The 20,148-nt window shown below is 40.4% G+C and overlaps 1 protein-coding gene across 1 annotated transcript in view; it reads left to right on the forward strand.

Annotated features, from left to right (window-relative positions):
* The window catches only part of CLOCK (clock circadian regulator), an 89,249-nt gene extending 70,109 nt beyond the window's left edge, over positions 1–19,140 (forward strand). Inside the window, exons 10-24 of the mRNA XM_065405772.1 lie at positions 1,689–1,809; positions 4,936–5,049; positions 6,813–6,931; positions 7,478–7,560; positions 7,776–7,882; positions 8,393–8,540; positions 8,785–8,860; positions 9,829–9,970; positions 10,423–10,523; positions 12,771–12,860; positions 14,187–14,345; positions 14,940–15,146; positions 16,656–16,861; positions 17,306–17,564; positions 18,961–19,140. Coding sequence (XP_065261844.1) covers positions 1,689–1,809; positions 4,936–5,049; positions 6,813–6,931; positions 7,478–7,560; positions 7,776–7,882; positions 8,393–8,540; positions 8,785–8,860; positions 9,829–9,970; positions 10,423–10,523; positions 12,771–12,860; positions 14,187–14,345; positions 14,940–15,146; positions 16,656–16,861; positions 17,306–17,564; positions 18,961–19,140 — 2,112 coding nt within the window. The remainder of the gene's footprint in view (positions 1–1,688; positions 1,810–4,935; positions 5,050–6,812; positions 6,932–7,477; positions 7,561–7,775; positions 7,883–8,392; positions 8,541–8,784; positions 8,861–9,828; positions 9,971–10,422; positions 10,524–12,770; positions 12,861–14,186; positions 14,346–14,939; positions 15,147–16,655; positions 16,862–17,305; positions 17,565–18,960) is intronic.
* The last annotated feature ends 1,008 nt before the right edge of the window (positions 19,141–20,148 follow it).

The raw sequence follows: 20,148 nt of genomic DNA on the forward strand, positions 1-20,148 counted from the left end.
GGATGCCAGTCAAACACTTCACCCCACCCTGCAGATTCTGAGGCTCCAAACATGGCTCCTTGGTGGTTCTCGAGAATAGTGGTATCCTGTTCATCAGCGATACAACACATAATGTTAAGTAGTAGAAGAGACTCCACAAGAAATACTTACCTTCAGAAATGGAAAAGATATTCTCTTTGGTGTAACAGCAGTTGTCAGATTTTGTCAACTTGATCTCTTCCCAGGGTATTGGATTACCTGTTGGAATTGAAAACATCAGGTCTTTCTATGAATTCCATTAGAGTACACTTAGCTTTTCGCACACCCATAGGGTTTTTTCGTTCTTCACTGACCCAACCATAGCAAAATACCTAAGAGATTTGTTGACTCTTTCTCCACAAATCAGAGATCCTACTCCTAGCTGAGACCTTAACCTAGTCCTTAATTGCCTTATGAAACATCCTTTTCTGCCATGAGCTCTGTGTTGTTTATTAGATTTATCTATGAAGACAGCCTTCCTGGTAACCATCACTTCTGCCTGAAGGGTTTGAGAATTGGGGGCTTTAATGGCAGACCCCCATTTATGGTCTCACGAGAGACAAAGTGTCGCTATGGGCCCATCCAATATTTTTACCTAAGGTGTCCTCAAAATTTCATATTAATCAAATCATTCATCTCCCATTTTTTTCTCCAAAACAACATTGGACTAGTCAAGAAGCTATATTCCATACACTAGATGTCAGGAGGGCATTACTCTTTTATCTAGAGAGAGGACCAAACCATTTAGAAGATCTCCTAGACTGTTTGTATCCACTGCAGACAGAAACAAGGGTTTGGTCATTTCAAAATAGAGGTTATCAAAGTAGATCTCTGTATATATTAAAATCTGTTACAACTGAACTCATGTTCAACCCCTTTGAGAGCGATAGCACGTTCCACAGGAGCACCAAGTACTTCTGTAGCCTTACTTAAGGATGTACTGGTTGCAGTGGCAACTTGGTACTCTGTTCATGGTTTGTAATCATCATGCCTTGGTGTCTGCAGCTAGATCAGATGCTGCTGTAGGCAATGCAGTTCTCTTCTGTATTGGACTCTGCTCCAAATCTCCTGCCTCCTTAGGGGGGATATTGCTTGGGAATCTCCTGAAGCATAGGAACACTGCTTGAAGGAGGGGAGGTTACTCACTTTGTTCAGTGACTGCAGTTCTTCAAGGTGTGTGTCTCTATGCGTGCGCCACTGCCCACCCTCCTTCCCCTCTGCTTCCGTGGGACTTGGTAGTGTTGAAGGAATTGAGGGTGGTTCACCCGCACAGCCCCATATAGCCTTGGTACGGACATGAGGATCTGTGGGGCACATGCGTGGGCTGAATGGGCAATGCTACCAAAAAAACCTTGATCAAAGGTTCAGGGTGCAGGCACACCTGATGTGGAGCACCCACAGGGGGACACATTTCAAAGTTCTCCAGTTACTGCACAAGGTAAGTAACCTCTCAAACAGTGTCAAAAATCTGTGCAATCAAGAGATGATCACTTTTTGCAAAATGGTATTTTGTTCCTCAGCAGATGGTTTTGCTGAATCTATAATGTTTTTGTATGTTTGTTTTCTCATCCCTGACCTCTTTAATTGCTTTACATTAAAACAATGGGCTTTGCAAAGATGTCATGTCTTGCATTATTAAAATGTTTCTGAAATCTTTTTTTCTTTTTCAGTCTGATCTTGTGGATCAGAGTATATTTAATTTTATCCCAGAGGGGGAACATTCAGAGGTTTATAAAATACTGTCTACTCATCTGCTGGAAAGTGATTCATTGACCCAAGAATATTTAAAATGTAAGTTGTATTGCTAAAAAATCTGGTAGATGTGGGAATCTTATCATAGAGTCTTTATATGGGCAACTCAGTTTCAGTGGAAGTAAATGTATATGGGATTTCAGGGTGAAACTTATAGGTCTTAAAGGAAAAAGATGATTCATTTTATTCTCTGAAGTAAATCAATATTTTATTTTAAAATTTCCAGTGACCAGAATAACATTGCATGTCATAAACATTTCCAAAACACAGGGAAAGTGTTTCTGTTTATAATTTATTGTCACATGATCATAGCAGCTGGAGAGAATAAAGACCTATTATGTCATATACCATTGGAATCATACTTCCAGGCACTTCCCATTAGGCAGCTGTCCATAGAAACTTCCCTAGTAGGAGTTCCGCTCTTCTGTGGCTTCTCTGTAAAGCTGAAGTATGGAGAGCGAGTGCTGCTGAGCCTTTCCAAACACAAATCCCATAGTTTCCTCTCCACTATGTTGGGTAATTCCATGTTGGGGAAAAAATAAAATGTCATAAGCCATTTTTCTCCATTGCAGCATGTATATTAAATTCTTTATTAAATATGTTGTTTGCGGTAGTGTTGTTGCCATGTTGGTCCCAGGATATGAGAGAGACAAAGTAGGTGAAGTATTATCTTTTATTGGACCAACTTCTGTCAGTGGAAAGTTCAAACTTTGAGCTATACCAACCTCTTCTTCTGGTCTAGGAAAGGAAATCCGAGTGTCTGAGCTAAATACAAGTTGAGGACAGATTGCTAAGCATAAGGGAAAAGGGATAAGGCATGTTGTAGGAAGCCACTTGAAAGGAAATCTGCAACTGAGGATTATATTGTTATGCATAGGGGGTTTGAAGAAGGTGATTAGGGATAGTATGCGGTGGGGTGTGTTACAAATTATTGTAATGAGCCCTAAAACTAGTGTCCCTATTGCATCTATAGTTTTTAGTGTCTAGCAGATTTATGAATGTAAGTTCCCAGGCTCAGTTTTGAAGGTGCTATGCAGGTTTCCTTTGAGGATGAGTATTGAAAGATCAGATAGGGAGCGATTGCTTTGTGAAAAGTTTCTGCCCACAGGTGATATGGTATTTTTATCTTTTATCATTTTTCTGTGTGAGTTCATTTAAGACCATAGTGATATCTGGTTTCACCCACAAAGTTATTATTGAGGCATTTGATGCACTGGATGAGGTACACCACATATTGTGATAAGCATGTTTAGGACCCATGAATTTTGAAAGGTATATTGTGCGGGGTGTTGATCATTGTAGAAGTGATGATATGTCTGCAGGTTTTGCATCTGTTGTTCTGGCAGTCTGATGCCAGTTTGAGTTGGTGAGTTCTGGTTTGTAGGGAGCTTGCTTCAGATGATTAGCTTGGTGAGAATGAGGGATTGTTTGAAGATCAGAAGAGGAGTTCAGGAAAAATTTATTTCAGGATAGATATGGTCCCCATCAACTATAGGTGTAATTGTTTGATGGTACCCCTTATGGGTTCCCGTGGGGGGTGGTAGGTGAGAGCTAGGGGTGTGCGGTCAGTGGGGTGTGTTTTTGTTTGTTTTTTTTGCTGTATTGAAGCAGGTTCTCTGGGGGATTTGGATGGCCCTTTCCATGATGCAATCTACTTCTCTGATGGAGTGTTCTTGTTTAGTAAAGGCAGTTTTATGTGTATTTAGGTGAGTATTCTGGACTTTCTCTTCAGAGCAAGTTCTGTGGTATCTGAGTGGCTGGCAGTAGATAACAGATTTTTTGGTGAGTCTGGGGTTGTTTCTAGATCTTTGGAGATAAATATGGTGATCCCTGGGTTTCTTGTGGATAGCTGTTTGTAGGATTCCATTGTTGAATCTGATCATGCTGTCCAGGAAGTTGATGCTGGTGTGTAAGCGTTTTAGAGATAGTTTGATCAATGGGTGGTTCTGGTTGAAGTTGTGGTGAAAATCTATGAGGGAGTTGGATCTTCTGTCCAGAGTATGAAAATATCAATATATCTGTATCTCAGGTATATTGTTGGTTTTGTGGTGCATTTTTCCAGATATTCTTCCTCAAATGGGCCCATGAAAAGGTTGGTATATTGGGGAGCCATGCTAGTACCCATGACTGTTCCCACGGTTTGGACAAAGTGTTTGTTGTTAAATGGGAAGTTGGCCTCATTGACGTAGTCATCATGTTTAAGGACTACAGCAACTCCCCCTTTGCTGGTTTGATCACTATCTGGTAGTTGGATTTTAGGGGCAGCATATCTGTCCTTTTGGTGGTAGGAAGACTGTGGTGATATAATGTTTGTGGAGGATTTCATTGTATCTTTTCATGAAGCAATTGATGTAATGATCCAGTGTTGGTTTCATCCATGGGGGGGGAGGCGGGGGGAGGGTGTCCAGTCAGATGATTCTTTTTTCTTATGACTGTCAGTGGGATTGTAGTAGTTGTGGGTGGCGGTGTCTTAATTGTGAAAGAATTCCTTGAGGAGGTGCATGGGTCTTACACATGCCTATCACGTGTGTTGTATTCATTCAATGCATCAAAGCCCCAATAACAGCTATCTGAGTGAAACAGACAATCGTGCTCTCAAATGAACTCACACAGAAAAATGATAAAAGATAAAAACACCCTGTCACCTATGGGCAGACCCTTTTCACAAAGCAGTCACTCAGTATCTGATCTCTTAATACTTGTCCTCAAAGAAAACCGGCACAGTTCAAAAGTGAGCCTGGGAACTAAAATTCATAAGCCTGCTAGACATTAAAATCCTGGACTCAGCCGGGACACTGGTTTTATGGCTTATTACAACAATTTGTAATACTCCCACATCACACCCCTCATGCATCATAATTTAACCCTCAATTGCACAATTCTTTTTCAAGTGACTTCTTTCAACGTGCTTACCCCTTATGCTTAACAATCTATCCCAACTTGTATTTAGTTCAGAGACTCTGATTTCCTTCCCCAGACCTGAAGAAGCGCTCTGTGTATCTCAAAAGCTTGTACCTTCTACAACAGAGGTTGGTCCAATAAAAGATATTACTTCACCTATCTTGTCTTTTATGAAATATGTATGCTAATTATTATTGCTTTTATATGAATCTATATTGGTGCATGTTTCATCATGTAAGCTGCCTTTTCATTATATTGTTTCAGCAAAAAATCAACTAGAATTCTGTTGCCATATGCTGCGAGGAACAATAGACCCGAAAGAACCACCTACATATGAATATGTAAAGTTTATAGGAAATTTCAAGTCTTTGAATAATGGTAAGAAGTGCTTCACTGTAATGTGGCCAAAATTAAAGGCACTTTCCGAAGATTTATACATTAGGAAAGGTTTGTGAAAACTTAGTGATAATATTTAAAATATTTTGGTATTTATTTTGAAAGATACTAGACTATGATACAGGTTGTGTTGTTTATACTTAGCATTACTGAAAAAATAATACTTCTTTATATTTGGTATTATATTGTAGACAGTAATGTCTGAGCAGGTGAAAGTAAAATAAAAATAGTACCTTGCAGCTCTATAACTCCTTCCATTAAAGAGTGTTAATGTTTGTAAAACACTTTAATAAACATTTTACACAAGAGGAGACGTGAGGTAAAGAAAAAATTAGGCCAGTGTTTTTAAGTGCCTAAATCCATATCTAGGTACATTACTAATTAACGTGATTTTTTAGAGTTACTGAATACCTGCAGCTGTCATTGGCTTCCAGTGGGTTCAGAATTAGAACCTACGTCTCCACCTTACACTCAGTCCTGTGCTTTAAACAACAATTATCCTTCATAGAACACTCAGAACAAAACCACAGCAGCTGTTGTTTTTTTTAATATGGTATCAGAAGGGCAGGGGAATTTATCTCTTAACTGCATGTTTTTTCCTGCAGAGTATGAGATAAATTGAGCTCTCAAAGGATAAATGTGTGGATGAGGCTGCCTAAATTGTTATACGTTTTGTAAGCAAATAGAGTGTTATAAATATTCTGCATTTGGAAGACAGTACAGGAGATAGAAAAGTCCTAAATGCTGTAGAACTTACCAGTTTTGACATGAAAATTAACATAAAATATTCCATTAGGATATATTGTGTAACCCAGGTTATATCGGATTGGTATTATGTAGGAAAAAGATTTCAAGCAATGACGTTCTATAGGAGTGACTTATTTGTTCTCTACTGGCTGTCTATACTTGATCATGTAGGAGGATTAGTGGGCCCCTGCGTTGTTCCATCAATAAACTGGGTGATGTTATCTTGAGCTGAGCAAAGTTTAGAAAAGAAAGCCTTACCTAAGGATTCAAGAGAAAAAGGTTACTGTAATACTTTTCTCTCATGACTTCATTGGGGCTAAAAATGACAAAACCTGATGAAAAATTCAGAAATTTAAAACCATTTGTTAACAATTAGTCTAAAATAATCTAATTAAAATAGGTATTAAGAAGCAATGCTATAGCTTTTATTGGTTTCCTAAAACCATCTGTTGTCCATGACTGTATTTAAGTAGCTGGACTCTAATTTTAGTTGTTAGAGAAGTCCCTTGCTGGTTTTGATAACATGGATATGACTAGTACTATTAAATTATATGCCACATGTATGTATTTTTAAATGTAGCTTTGCTCATAATTCATAGTAAATTTATAGTATCTTACAATAAGTTAATGTTGGGGGTTTTGCCAACTTTGTGCCGTCGTGCACATTTTGTAACTAAGGCTATGTCTACACTACCACTTACATTGGTATTACTTATGTCACTCAGGGGTGTGAATAAGCCACCAGTGACCTAAGTGCCGGTGTGGACAGCACTATGTCTTTGGGAGAGTTTCTCCTGTCAACATAGTTACTGCTGCTCATTGGGGGTGGATTAATTAAGTCTATGGGAGAGCTCTCTCCCATTGGCCTAGAGCAGCAACGCTTGAGAGCTTACAATGGCGCAGCTGCATCGGTGTAGCTGTGCTGCTGTACGCTCTCTAGTATAGTCATAGCTTAACTCTTCTCCCTCTCCATCTTCCCCCCACCCCATTTCCTTCAGTCCCCAACTCAGCGCACAACGGTTATGAAGGAACTATCCAGCGGCCCCAGCGGCCTTCATATGAAGACAGAGTTTGCTTTGTAGCTACAGTTAGGTTAGCTACACCTCAGTTTATCAAGGTACGTTTGGGATTTTCCTCTGCACAAGTGAAAACAAGTGTTTACGACACTTGGTAAACACTTAAGTGTGCTCAGGTCATGAAACTTTCAATGTGACTATACCACTTTAAGTACTGCTACAAACTTTTGATCCAAAACAATGCAGACATCTGGTCTAAACTGCTTTCACCTAGGAGTGTCCTCCACATTGTTGACAATATCAGAGAAGTTTTTTGCAGTTCATTACAGTTTGAAATAACCTCAAAAGCCATTGATTTCAGTGCATATTCCAGTGTCATTAATATTGGGTTTGATTTTGATCTCACACCAGCATTACTCATTGTAGTCAGTTGAGTTATGCCAGTTTAGAGCTAGTGCAGTTGAGATCAGATTTTGGCTCAGTCTGCTTTAAATACATAAAAACAATGAAAGTGCCTACAAAATAACTTTTAAAGCTACGTTCTTGTGGATTTATCTGCTTACTTTGAGTAAGTCTGAATTTCATAAGAGCTTCTAAATTAGAATAGAGCAGATTTGAGAGACTTGTTTGTTTGTTTGTTTTTTTAGGAAATGTGCACTGTTGAAGAACCCAATGAAGAGTTCACATCTAGACATAGCTTAGAATGGAAGTTCCTATTCTTGGATCACAGGTGCCATTCCTTATAATAAAGTAGTACATAGTAGCATTCTGGCTGTAATCTTTAGAATACGCTAATCAGCACTGACTATTCATAAACTGAGTTGGGATTTGTGTGGGGTTTTTTTATTATTTTGGAGAACATGTTGTAAACATGAACTAGAATGAGACTGATTTTATTGTTTTTATATGTAAAAATAAAGTAACATTAACTTCTATATTAACTAGGGCACCTCCAATAATAGGCTATTTACCATTCGAAGTTCTGGGGACATCGGGCTACGATTACTATCATGTAGATGACCTAGAAAATCTGGCAAAATGTCACGAACACTGTAAGTAAATGTCAAAACTCGGTGCTACAAAAACCATCCTCAATTAAACATCTGTACGTTATGTGAAAGTCTTCTTAATTATACTGAATTGTGTGGAGAGGGCAGGATACTTACTGAAATCCTGCATCACTCAAGTGATACTTTCTGTGGCAAGACCAGAGTTTCCTGCTACAAAATGTTTATGGTTCATTTATATACAGGCGCCTGAGACGTGGTCTCATACCACAGCCTTCTAATATAAAGAAATTACAAAATCATGGCTGCTGTAGCTGAAAAAATTTGTAATATAACTTATTGAAAAGCCTTCTTTTCCATTGTGTGTGGTACTTGAAATAGAAGTTCCTCTTTTTCTTATCTTGTTTTTAGTCATTATCCTAGTGTCAATCAGATTCAGGTGAAGATCTCTTAGTTTAGATTTAGTGAATAATATAAATAATTGAATTACTACTGTGTCACAGAATTCACATAACATGTGAAAGCAAAGAAGTCTTATTCTTTTTTATCTTCTAGTAATGCAATACGGGAAAGGGAAGTCATGTTATTACAGGTTCCTGACAAAGGGGCAGCAGTGGATTTGGCTACAAACACATTACTATATTACTTATCATCAGTGGAATTCCAGGCCAGAGTTTATTGTCTGTACACACACTGTAGTAAGGTAACAGTTGTTTTTTTTATTAATTTTAGAGAAGCTCTCTTAATTGGCAACTGTATTGCTGATGTTTTTAAAACATTGGAAAGATTTAACTAATAGTAGTTTGCAAAGACATTGTGAAGCCTCGTGAGTGTTTATACCCTTTATTCCATGAGCAAAACAGCATGTCTGAGGAGGTCACATTTTAAGACATTATTGTAAAAAACATTTAGACGAGATATAATAAATGTGGTTTGTTCTTTTATAGTTATGCAGAAGTTCGAGCAGAAAGAAGGCGAGAACTTGGTATTGAAGAGTCTCTTCCAGAGATAGCAGCAAATAAAGTGAGCTTCCTAACTTTTTTTTTTTATTATATGGTGTCCCTTTGTACTGCTGTATATTTGATTTTTTTAATCAAAGGTAGGAAAGTTTTTATCCTCTGCTGCTACAGCTAATGCGATGCTTTTTAACTATGAAATATTATCTCATGACTAAGAAGATGTAGGAAAGGTGACTGCTTCACAACGTACAACCTTGGAGTTCTTCTTTATTATTTTTAGGTTTATTAATGTATTACATAGCATACAGAGGCCCCAGTTAGGATTGGGGCCCCAAAGTGTTAAATACAGATACAAAGATTGATGTAGTCCCTTCCAGCTGAAAAAACAAGAAACAGATAAGGTAGGGAGAGGGAGGGAAATCAGCAGAAGGGGACAGTATAGCTCCATCACATGGCCTCCACCCACTTCTCAGGAGCATCCAGAAGTCTTTCTGGATGAATACCCTCCCGATGAGACTCTGAAGGTGTTCAGGATATTGGGCCTCAGAAAGGTAAGTCAGGGGCAGGCACTCATGATGTGCTCCCTTGGTAGTCTGGCAAATTTCCCAGTGGAAATCTGCTGCTTATGGCACAACTAACTATGCCTGCATGGCTTCTCGCTCCTCCGAGAGAAATAGAGTTAACAGCAGTAGGAAGTGAGTTACGTTGCTGGAGAGGGAAGGAAGTCTGTGCAGCAGCACAGGACTGGCGCAGAACTCAGAGTTTCAGAATTTGCCTGCATATCTTTGGACTCTGGGTTTTCATGGCTTTGTCTCGCCTTTCTTTACATGGTACGAACCCGATAATTGGAAACTCCATAAACTTAAACTTGTAGAGTATAAAAGGACAAAACTTTTTCTGCAGATTTATCTGTCAGGGGGTTGATTGGCTCAGATGTTTGTTTAATTTGCTAAGCTGTGTTTGTCAACTGAAATATTTATTGTCTATGTGCTGAACCATCAAATAAAATGATTTTTATTTGTACCCCTTCAGAATCAGGACTCCGGATCTGATAATCATATAAACACGGTCAGCCTCAAAGAAGCATTGGAAAGATTTGATCACAGCGGTACACCTTCTGCTTCCTCCAGGAGTTCGAGGAAATCTTCACATACTGCAGTCTCAGATCCATCATGTAAGTGCTAACCATTGAAAATGTAATTGCCTTATAAGGGGAGACTGTATCTGTCCTTTTTTGCTATGTTTTTATTGAAATAATGCATTTTAAAACTTTTAAAATATTTTATTAATAATATATCTGAATGAAACACTGAATTTAAAAATGTCCCTCTCGATGGCTTAACTACCAGTAGTGCAGCAGCCTGAGGGCACCAGGTTTATCCAGAGAGTTCTACATTTAAATGTTGCCCAGTAGAAACCCATTGAAACATCTGATATTAAAATAAAATCTTATTTCATACTATCAGGCCTATACAATTGATAGAAATGTACTTTTGAAAAATTTGCCTGAAGCTTTCACTCAGGCAAAACTCCCTTTGACTTCTTTGTGTATGGAGTTACAGGATCAGGCTTATCATTAATATTATTAACAAAATGTGTTTTCACTTTTACATTGATCATCATTAGCAACGCCAACAAAGATGACAATGGACACTAGCACTCCTCCAAGACAAAACTTATCTGGTCATGAAAAGACTGCACCAAGGAGGTCATCACTTAGTAGTCAGGTAACTCTTCAAAGGAGAGCCTCTGTGTAAAATCCATTTATTTCACTTGTAAATTAAAATGTTTAAATCTACAGTAAACTTTACATTTTTTTCCTTAAAGCATAGAGTTTGAACTGGAAGTGAAAACATTTTCAGTCTGGCTACTTGATTGCTAAGATTGCATGATCAAGGTTACTTACACAAACGCTTATGCAGGTGTTTAATTTTACATGTTAAACTAAATGTGACTACTCACATGCATATAGTTAGGGTCCTACCAAATTCATGGTCCATTTTGGTCAATTTCATGGTCATAGGATTTTTAAAGTAGTCAGTTTCACGGATTCAGATGTTTACATCTGAAATTTCACAGTGTTGTAACTGTGGGGGTCCTGACCCAAAGGGGGGGTCATGGGGAGGGGATCACGGGATTGTCATCCTTACTTCTGTGCTGCTGCTGCTGGCAGGGGCGCTGCCTTCAGAGCTGGGCGGCTAGAGAGCAGCAGCTGCTGACTGGGAGCCCAGCTCTAAAGCCAGCGCTGCCGTCAGCAGCAGCACAGAATTGAGGGTCGCAGGGTATGGAGGGGGCTGTCGCTTTTGGAGGGTGCAGAACCAGCCTTATCGGTGGGCTATCGCCCAGGGCCCCATGGTCAGGGGGGCGCTGTTCCTCCCACACACACACAGCCAGCTCAAGGCCCCTTTAGCCCCTGAGCACTGTGCCTGGAGCTGGGGAGGGGCAGGACTGGGGGCACCACCGCCAGGGTCTCCTACCATGCACCGGGCTCCAGCTGCTAGTCCTAGTGGGGCTGAGGAGGGATGGGACTTCCTCTTCCTGAGGCCAGGTCAAACCCACCTCCAGGAGTGTGCCACCCTTACTTCAGCACTGCCTTCAGAGCTGGACTCCCAGCCAGCAGCTGTGGAGCTTTCTGCAGCCAGGGGAGGTTCCCAGAGGTGGGTCTGACCCAGCCCTGGGGGTGGCCCCTGCAGGGGAAGAGGAAGTCCCAGCCCAGCCAGGACTAGCATCTGGAGCCCAGCGCACAGTAGGAGCCCGCCTTCCCTACAGTAGCCAGATTTCTTGGGGGAAATGAGATTTCATGGTCCATGATGCATTTTTCATGGCTGTGAATTTGTTAGGGCCCTACATATAGGCCCCTACATGTGTTCATTGGGTGGTCGCCTCCCATAACCCCCATCAGGGCCTTCGGGCAAGCCTGAAATTGGACCCCTGCCTCAGTGTCCCCGTTCAAGGGGCTTCTTGAGTAAGTCTCAAACACTTTTGTCTATTCATACACCTCCTCAGGGTCTGGTTTATTAAATTAATAAACATTCAAAATAAAATTATCAAGTCCTTCCTCAAGTTCACTGGTTTACCCCATTATCAGGTCACTTCCAGACCTTTCTGACCTGTAGTCTCAATCCCCAAGTTCCAGGTTTCTCTGATGGAGCCTACTTGTTCCCAGCAGCCTCTCTAGTGCATTCTGGTCTCCCTGAGAATTCTCGCTCTGCAGTTTTCTGCTCCATTTTTATAGGTGAATGAGCTGGTCCTTGCTCAGGTGTGCTTCCTTATTAACTAGGGTTGACTGTCTCCAGACCTCTAGCCCTTAAAGGGCCAAGCCACCCTGTTACAAGATGCATAAATCTGTGCTTTCTTTCTCATACAATTTTTCATAAACTAGGTATAACCCATCCAATAACAAAGTTATGGAAAAGTTTCATATAGTTCTTGAAACCCTGATAATATTAGAAAATCCCATATATGCCCTCTGCTATGAGCTATTCATTGACTGTGATTTGAGGTGGGTTTATTGTTGGTTTGAGATGATTAGTAGAGGAATAAAAAGATGCTGTCAACTTAAAAATGTTTGAAAACAAGTATCTTTACTTACTAACACCACCTTTCAAATTATTACACTTCTGAAATTCCCATTTCCCTTTCACTATTTGTATTCTTTATTTATTTCTGACATATATCATAACTTGAACAAAGTTACACCCCATGTAATCACTTGTAGCTGCATGTTCACAGTGCTGCAATATTTTGGTTTCAAACATCGCAGGGAGCATTTACTTGCTTAAAGACTATTATCCCCTTGAAATATTAAAATAAATGTAGACACATTTCTGTTGGCCTTGTGTTATATAAAAGTGTGTTTTAACAAAATGTACTGTTGAGCCATCTTGGAATTGACAGTTTTTCTTAAATAATTTAGTTATATCTAGTGTGAGACAAGTTCTGTTGGATAATTATGGTATGCTTTTAAATCTTAGTCCTTAAACGCCCAGTCTGTTGGACAACCATTAGCACAGCCAATGATGTCTCAACCTGCAACTTTGCAGATCCAGCCAGGCATGTCCCAGGTATGGATTAGTTTTGTATATTTATTGACTGGCTCTTTCAGCAAATAATGCCCTATTCCTAAATGGGGTTAAGGACTTTTTCATTAACTGAACTGTGTGATGGAAGTTTATTTTATGCAAAGTCATCTTTACTTGCATTCTCTCTTGTGCCTAATTAAGGTAAACTTCTTCTTAAATGTCCACATGACATAAATTGTCACTGTTAAAAGTTAAAATCCGTTTTAAAAATCCAGACGTAAGTATAAAATCAGATTAATATTGAATTCATGCTCTGGCAGGAAGGAGGGGAGATGCACAATGTACTGGCATGGCAATGGGGATCTGTAGTAGCCTATATGGCTTTTGTCCTGGTTATCTAAGATACTGTATCCTCCATGCCCTGTCCTGACAGTTGAAGTCAGCTTATGCTGACAGTCCCTAGAGATATACAGCTGAGTTTTTGTGTCTTCAGGCCACATTGTAAACCCATCTAATTGCTCAGGCTTTTTGCTTAGAGGTTGACCTGGGTGCAGGGCAGTTGTGTGTTTGTGTGTGTCTTTTGTTTGTTTGCGTTATTTTGTTGAGAGTTCTCTAAACATTAAATGTATGTGTCAATCTCAGAACTTTTCACAACTAAGTAATTGTGCCTAGAGCAGTGCTCCCCAAACTGTCGGATGTGCCCCTCCTGGGGGGCGGGGGCGGAGAAATGTTTTGGGGGGGCGTGTGGTAGGGCCCTGCACGGGGGGTGGGGATGGAGCACCACCCAGCCCTGTTCTGCCCCCAGACCAGCTTCAGTCCCAGCCACAGCTCCACTCTGCTCCCTGCTCTGCCCCCGCCACAGCTCCGCTCTGCCCCCTGCTTCATCCCCAGCCCAGCTCCGGCCCCAGCTGCAACTCCACTCCGCCTCCTGCCTTGCCCCCAGCCCAGCTTCAACCTCAGCCACAGCTCCACTCTGCCCCCAGCTCTAGCCCCAGACGCAGTTCCGCTCTGCCCCCAGCTCTGCTCTGCCCTCATTCCATCTCCGCCCCCCAGGCTAGCTCCCCTCAAGCTCCAGCTCCTCCCCTATCCTCAGTTATGCCCCCAGCTCCACCTTCAGGCCAACCTCCTCTGGTGAGCCAATTGTGCAGTAATGGAGGGGGCACAGACAGGTTCCATTACTGGTAACGGGGGTGCGAGAGGAAAAGTTTGGGCACCACTGGCCTAGAGATTGTGAGAGACAACATGCTGTAGCATGTTACTAGATAGGGCTTGGTTCCCATTGCTACTATGAAGGGATGATTTACCTTTTGTAGGTCAAGTTTGTCTGTTTCTGATTCAAACTCTTTTAACCTATACATGGCTCTGCAGCCTATGTTCCAGTTCTCAGCCCAATTGGGAGCCATGCAGCACCTAAAGGACCAGTTGGAGCAAAGAACACGAATGATAGAGGCAAATATTCATCGGCAGCAAGAAGAGTTGCGTAAGATTCAAGAACAGCTTCAAATGGTTCATGGTCAAGGGCTTCAGGTGAGTTACAGTTGGATTAACACTGACCCCTTAGTAGGGACTTAAATGACTTTCTGTGTGCTGAACTGCACCAATCTAGTCAAAATGGATGATATTGGTAAAGCCCTGCCTTATAGATTGTTGCTACAGACAGTCAATTTCCAGGGAAGAAATTATGTATAGTATTTGGATCTGTCAGTTATAAGATTATTTTCCCATCATTGACTTCATTTCACTAAACTGCTGGAGATACTGGAAAGAGAAACGCAGTTTCTAATTAATGTTGTCTTTTTCAAAATTTTGTACAAGTTGTCTTTGTGCTTCTGTTTAAATGCAAACCTTAAACTAAATATGTAGGGATCTAATTCTCTTCACACCAGAGTAACACTACTGTATCTCTGTTAAATATTGAATGGCGTTATTCCAGAACGAAAGAGATTGTAATTGTGCACTATCCATTGCTTATAGTACATCCATAAAGCCTCTGACACCTACAATTAAACAATATTTCTGTCTTTAATTGTTTTTCAAAGGTATTGTATTAAGAATTTTTAGTAATACTTTAAACAATCAATAGTTTGTTTTAAAAAAACTAATTTGTGGATTTTCTTAAAGATGTTTTTGCAGCAATCAACTCCTGGATTAAACTTTGGTTCTGTGCAGCTTACTTCTGGAAACTCTTCTAACATTCAGCAGCTTACACCAATAAACATGCAAGGTCAAGTTGTTCAGGCTAATCAAATTCAAGGCGGAATGAACACTGGGCATATTAGTACTCAGCACATGATACAGCAACAGCCTTTGCAGAGTACAGCAACACAGGTAAAGTTTGTCATAAGTACCTATGCTAGGTAGTATAATCACACGGAACCAAAATTGAAACCCATTATGGGCCTGCCTGATCCTGCAGTGATTCTATATAGAGAATTTCCATTGAAGTCAATGTAAATTTGAATGTGCAAGAAACACAGGTTCATGCCCTAAATGCTTAGGGTTGAAATAGATTTTGTTTTCTCTGTCAGGAAAAGGCTTAGATTTTATAGTCTTCTCTTGGTAGAAGAATTATCAAGTGTAAATGATGAGCAGTGAATAACAAGTAGTTCTTTTGGAAGGACCCAGCTGTGACGGGTTGGATCACAGAAACCCCCTTGGGAGCTGCCACCCCATGTGCCAAGACTACTTCTACCCCTGCTTTCCCTGCCAGCTCGGGACCCCAGCACCCTGTCTTGCTGAGCCAGACACTCCCGTCTATTCCAACACAGACCCAGGGTCTGAATTACTTGCCCCACTGCCAATGGAGTCTAAACCCAAATAAATCCGTTTTACCCTGTATAAAGCTTATACGGGGTAATCTCATAAATTGTTCGCCCTCTATAACACTGATAGAGAGATATACACAGTTGTTCGCTCCCCCAGGTATTAATACATACTGAGTTAATTAATAAGTAAAAAGTGATTTTATTAAATACAGAAAGTAGGATTGAAGTGGTTCCAAGTAGTAACAGACAGAACAAAGTAAGTCACCAAGCAAAATAAAATAAAATGCGCAAATCTGTGTCTAATCAAACTGAATACAGATAAGATCCTCACCAGTTCCAGAATGCTCCCTTTTACAGACTAATCTCCTTTTGCCTGGGTCCAGCAATCACTCACATCCCTTGCAGTCACTGCCCTTTGTTCCAGTTTCTTCCAAGTATCCTGGGGGAAGGGGGGGGAGAACATCCCTAGTTCTTTATTCCTACCACCCTCGAAAGCCTTTTGTCATGGTGACCTATGTTGCCTTCAGTCCCAATAAAATGCCTTCATAGAGCTCACTAAAGCTGATTGGACTAGTGCAAAGTGACGTGCTCTCTGTCTTCCCCTCACCCCAACACTTCCAGGGACTGAGCATGCTTACACCTGCAGTTCTGTCTGGCCCATCATTCCACCTTCTTGTGCAGTTCTCCTAATGTTATAAGAGTTTTGGAAGAGGAGCATGGGACTAGGAGTGAGAAACTCCTGGATCCTAATCCTGGCACTAACACTTACTCACTGCATGGTCTGGGACAAATAATTTAACCTTTGTTTGCTCATCTGTAAAAACTGGGATAATATATATTTACATAACTCACAAAGATGTTGTAGGACTGGATTAATTATTTTGTACAGTGTTTTGAGAGTATAAATCATATATAAGAACATTTAGTATTAGCAATAATTAACTATTGGTGTACAGCATTGTTATTTATGCCCGCAAAGCAAGCTGTGCCTTCTCTGTGTTTGAAAGGGGTGTTTATTTTTACATTTTTACAGCTGTATTCAATTAATTTATTACATATTTTTCTTTCTTAGCATACTCAGCAAAATATACTTAGTGGGCACAATCAACAGACTTCTCTTACCAGTCAGTTACAGAATACACTTTCAGCCCCCTTATATAACACTATGGTGATTTCCCAGCCAACGACAGGAAATGTGGTCCAGATTCCATCTAGTTTACCACAAAACAACAACCAGAGTGCTGCAGTAACTACTTTCACCCAGGACAGACAGATCAGGTAAATATAAAGGAGCAATATTCATTCAGATGATTTTGCTAGAGCTTTCTGTGCTTTAGTAGTCACCAGATCTTATGGAAAAGGAGACAAAAGTTAAACCAAAAATTTCATGCAGTTTTACTTAGTGTAGGCATGTGCACGTGCTGTAGTCTGAGGACCAAACTTGCAAAGAGATACTCCTGTAATTCCATTAAAACTCATGGTGTTGAGGCACTGGTGGAGGGGTGGGCCTTTGAGGGCAACATGTAGCCCATTGCACTTGAATTTGTGTAGTTTGTATTAAGCAAAGGAAAAATTGGTTTGTCTTGAATGACCCTGTCAGTGATAAACTGGCACTTACCTAATCAGATTGATATAGGAAAGTTCATCCAGTGTATGTGAAGCAGAATTTTTTTTCCAAACTAAGCTGATAGGACGCTCTGATGTCTTTTTTTCCTTTAACAGATTTTCTCAAGGTCAGCAGCTTGTCACAAAATTAGTCACTGCCCCTGTAGCATGTGGAGCGGTAATGGTACCAAGCACTATGTTTATGGGGCAGGTGGTGACTGCCTACCCCACTTTTGCTGCACAACAGCAGCAGCCACAGACATTATCAATAACGCAGCAGCAGCAACAGAGTCAGCAAGAGCAGCAACAGCAGCTCAGTACAGTTCAGCAAGCGGCTCAAGCTCAGCTGACGCAGCACCCGCAGCAGTTCTTACAGGTAATGCAGCGCTGTCTAGAAATCTGTCAGATTGTACAAACTTTCAGATAGTGACGTAAACAGGTTCAGTATATACTGCAAGTTGGATGACTGAGAATGTTATTTAAATAAGCAACCTTGTTAATCTCAGACAAGCGATGTGCATGGGAGGAGGTTCTTTCATAGACCTTATTTAAAGTCTCTTGCAATCTTTATTGTCAAGTTCACAAATAAGAACTGCACTTAAATAAATCTGTTTCCCAGCCTATGGGCATTAGAGTACACTAGGAGTGGGACATGGAGAGAAACAATGGGGACAGGAATAATTGTCACACTGGGTCCACCTCATCTCACCATAAACATGCATGCCTGATTCTAAGTAAAGGGGCAGGCATCACTTTGTAAACCTCTCATTTTCCCTCCAGTTGCCATGGTGGCCCACAATGCAACAAGGTGTGAGCTGACTAAGGAGGCAGCATGCCAGCCTAAGTGTCTTTTCTCTGCTTCTGTGTAGCTGCAGGAGCACATGCTGCCTGGACCTCAGGGAGATACCAGTGGATGCCTGAGCAGCAATAGCCTTCTCATGAGTAAGGAGAGAAGAAGCCACCATGGGGGAGAGGAGAGATTGGATCAGAAAGAAAAGAGAGGGTGCAGAGAAGGAGGAACAGATTGAAAATAACAAAAGAGCAAAACAGAAAATACGTACTAAAAATAAGAGAAATTAAAAAAAGACTGAAGAGGGGGAAAGAGGAGGTAGAATGGACTAGTAAAAGGAGAGGCAGCAGTGACCTTGCAGAACTAGTGTACTGGAATGTGTCTCACAGGAAGGCCTAGGGAAGGGGGCATGCCAGTTGCCAGTCCATTAGAGGGGCAATCTGCTACAACAAAAACTTTGGGAACCATTGAAGTAGAGACACAGTCAACCTATTTGGACCTGAAATTTTGCCTTCTTTTAAAGGAAGATAATCCCTTACAGCATCCCTAACTAGTTTTTGTAAATATGTGTGGGCATTCTGTTAAAAGAATGTTAAAATTGCAAATTAGATTCTTGAAATGTCAAAGTTCAAGTTGGCTGCTCAACCTTAACTATACTCAGATCATTAGGGGTCTGTGCTCTTATAAAGCCTTTAATTACAATTGCTGTGTGTCTCTGCCTCTAACTATTGCCATAGTTCTCCTAGCCATTGACATCACAAACAGAGATCCAATAAGTTGCTTTACAGTTAGTCAGATGCTGAAAATATTAATACTCTGTAGTTAGCTATTTTGTTCTGAATGAATCTTCACTTTGTGCAATCGTAAGTGAAAGTAGTCATGGTCCTATTGATGTTTAACCTCATGTGAGAGTTTTAAAATGTAACCAGACCTGCATTTTCATAGTGTGGGCAATAATCCTCTTTTATTTATTTCTTCTTAGACATCCAGGCTACTTCATGGAAATCAATCAACTCAGCTTATTCTCTCTGCTGCTTTCCCACTACAACAAAGCACTTTTACTCAATCACACCACCAGCAGCATCAATCTCAGCAGCAGCAGCAACTCTCACGACATAGAACTGACAACATGATTGATCCTTCCAAAGTTCAGCCACAGTAGCATGGGGATTCACTTCTTCTAGAAGCAAACAGCACGGAGGAGCTGCTCCATAAGCAGTTGCACTGATGATAGTAGAGGTAGAAGTCCAAAGGCTTTATAAAGTACAGTATTGAGGTCTACTTCTAACTTCTGGGAATCTGTTTGCAGAAGAAACTACTACAAAATGTTGTGGAGGTACCTTAGATACAAACAGCAAAAAGATAACAGGGACATGGCCAACTTTGACAGTCTTTTAGTTGTCCCAATTTCTGTGTTCTAAAGGATGTGCTACCACGTAATAACTTGTCCAGATCAAGTCTCAAACCCTCAATGAACCGAAAAGGGTACTAAAAATGTTGGTATCTTTAGCAGTCCTGTAAGTTTGTCAAATGTGACCATGGACACACAGTTGCTCACAATAATGCTACAAATACAGTCCAAAAGACATTTAATTTTTTTTTTCAGATGATTATAGGACAAGTAAATATTTTCAAAATGTTGTGTGGAATCAGATTCTGTATTGTACAGATGTAAAATAATGTGTATATGTCTGGATAAAAGGAGAGAGAGCAAAAATATTTTATATGATGCATGAAAATGTAATCTTGTTGTTTGTAGGTTTGAATGTTTCCCTAAATTCTCACACCATGCTCCGACTAATATTTTCCTCTGTTCTACCCTTTTGTTTACAACTTGATGCATCATAATTTTCACCCTTAATGTGGGCACAAGTCTCTTGTTTGTGCTTTGTCTGCGATGTCACAGTTTGTTCAGTGAGGTATAGTGTGCTGGTTAGTGGATTTTTTGGGGTTAAATTATTGATGAAACTGTTTGAACTGATGGTCACGCATCAGGATTCAAGACATTCAGATTTCAGAAATATCATCCATCATTTCACAATTATTCATTGTTTTTTGATTGAAAAATAGGAATTTGCACTGCTTTATTGTGGATGGTTTGGAATTTTACTCCCCAAAGCTATCTTTTGATATAGACCATAGTTGGAAATATTTATGTAAAAGGTTTTAA

Source organism: Emys orbicularis, chromosome 5 (genome assembly GCF_028017835.1).
Source record: "Emys orbicularis isolate rEmyOrb1 chromosome 5, rEmyOrb1.hap1, whole genome shotgun sequence".
Classification (NCBI taxonomy): Eukaryota; Metazoa; Chordata; order Testudines; family Emydidae; genus Emys; species Emys orbicularis.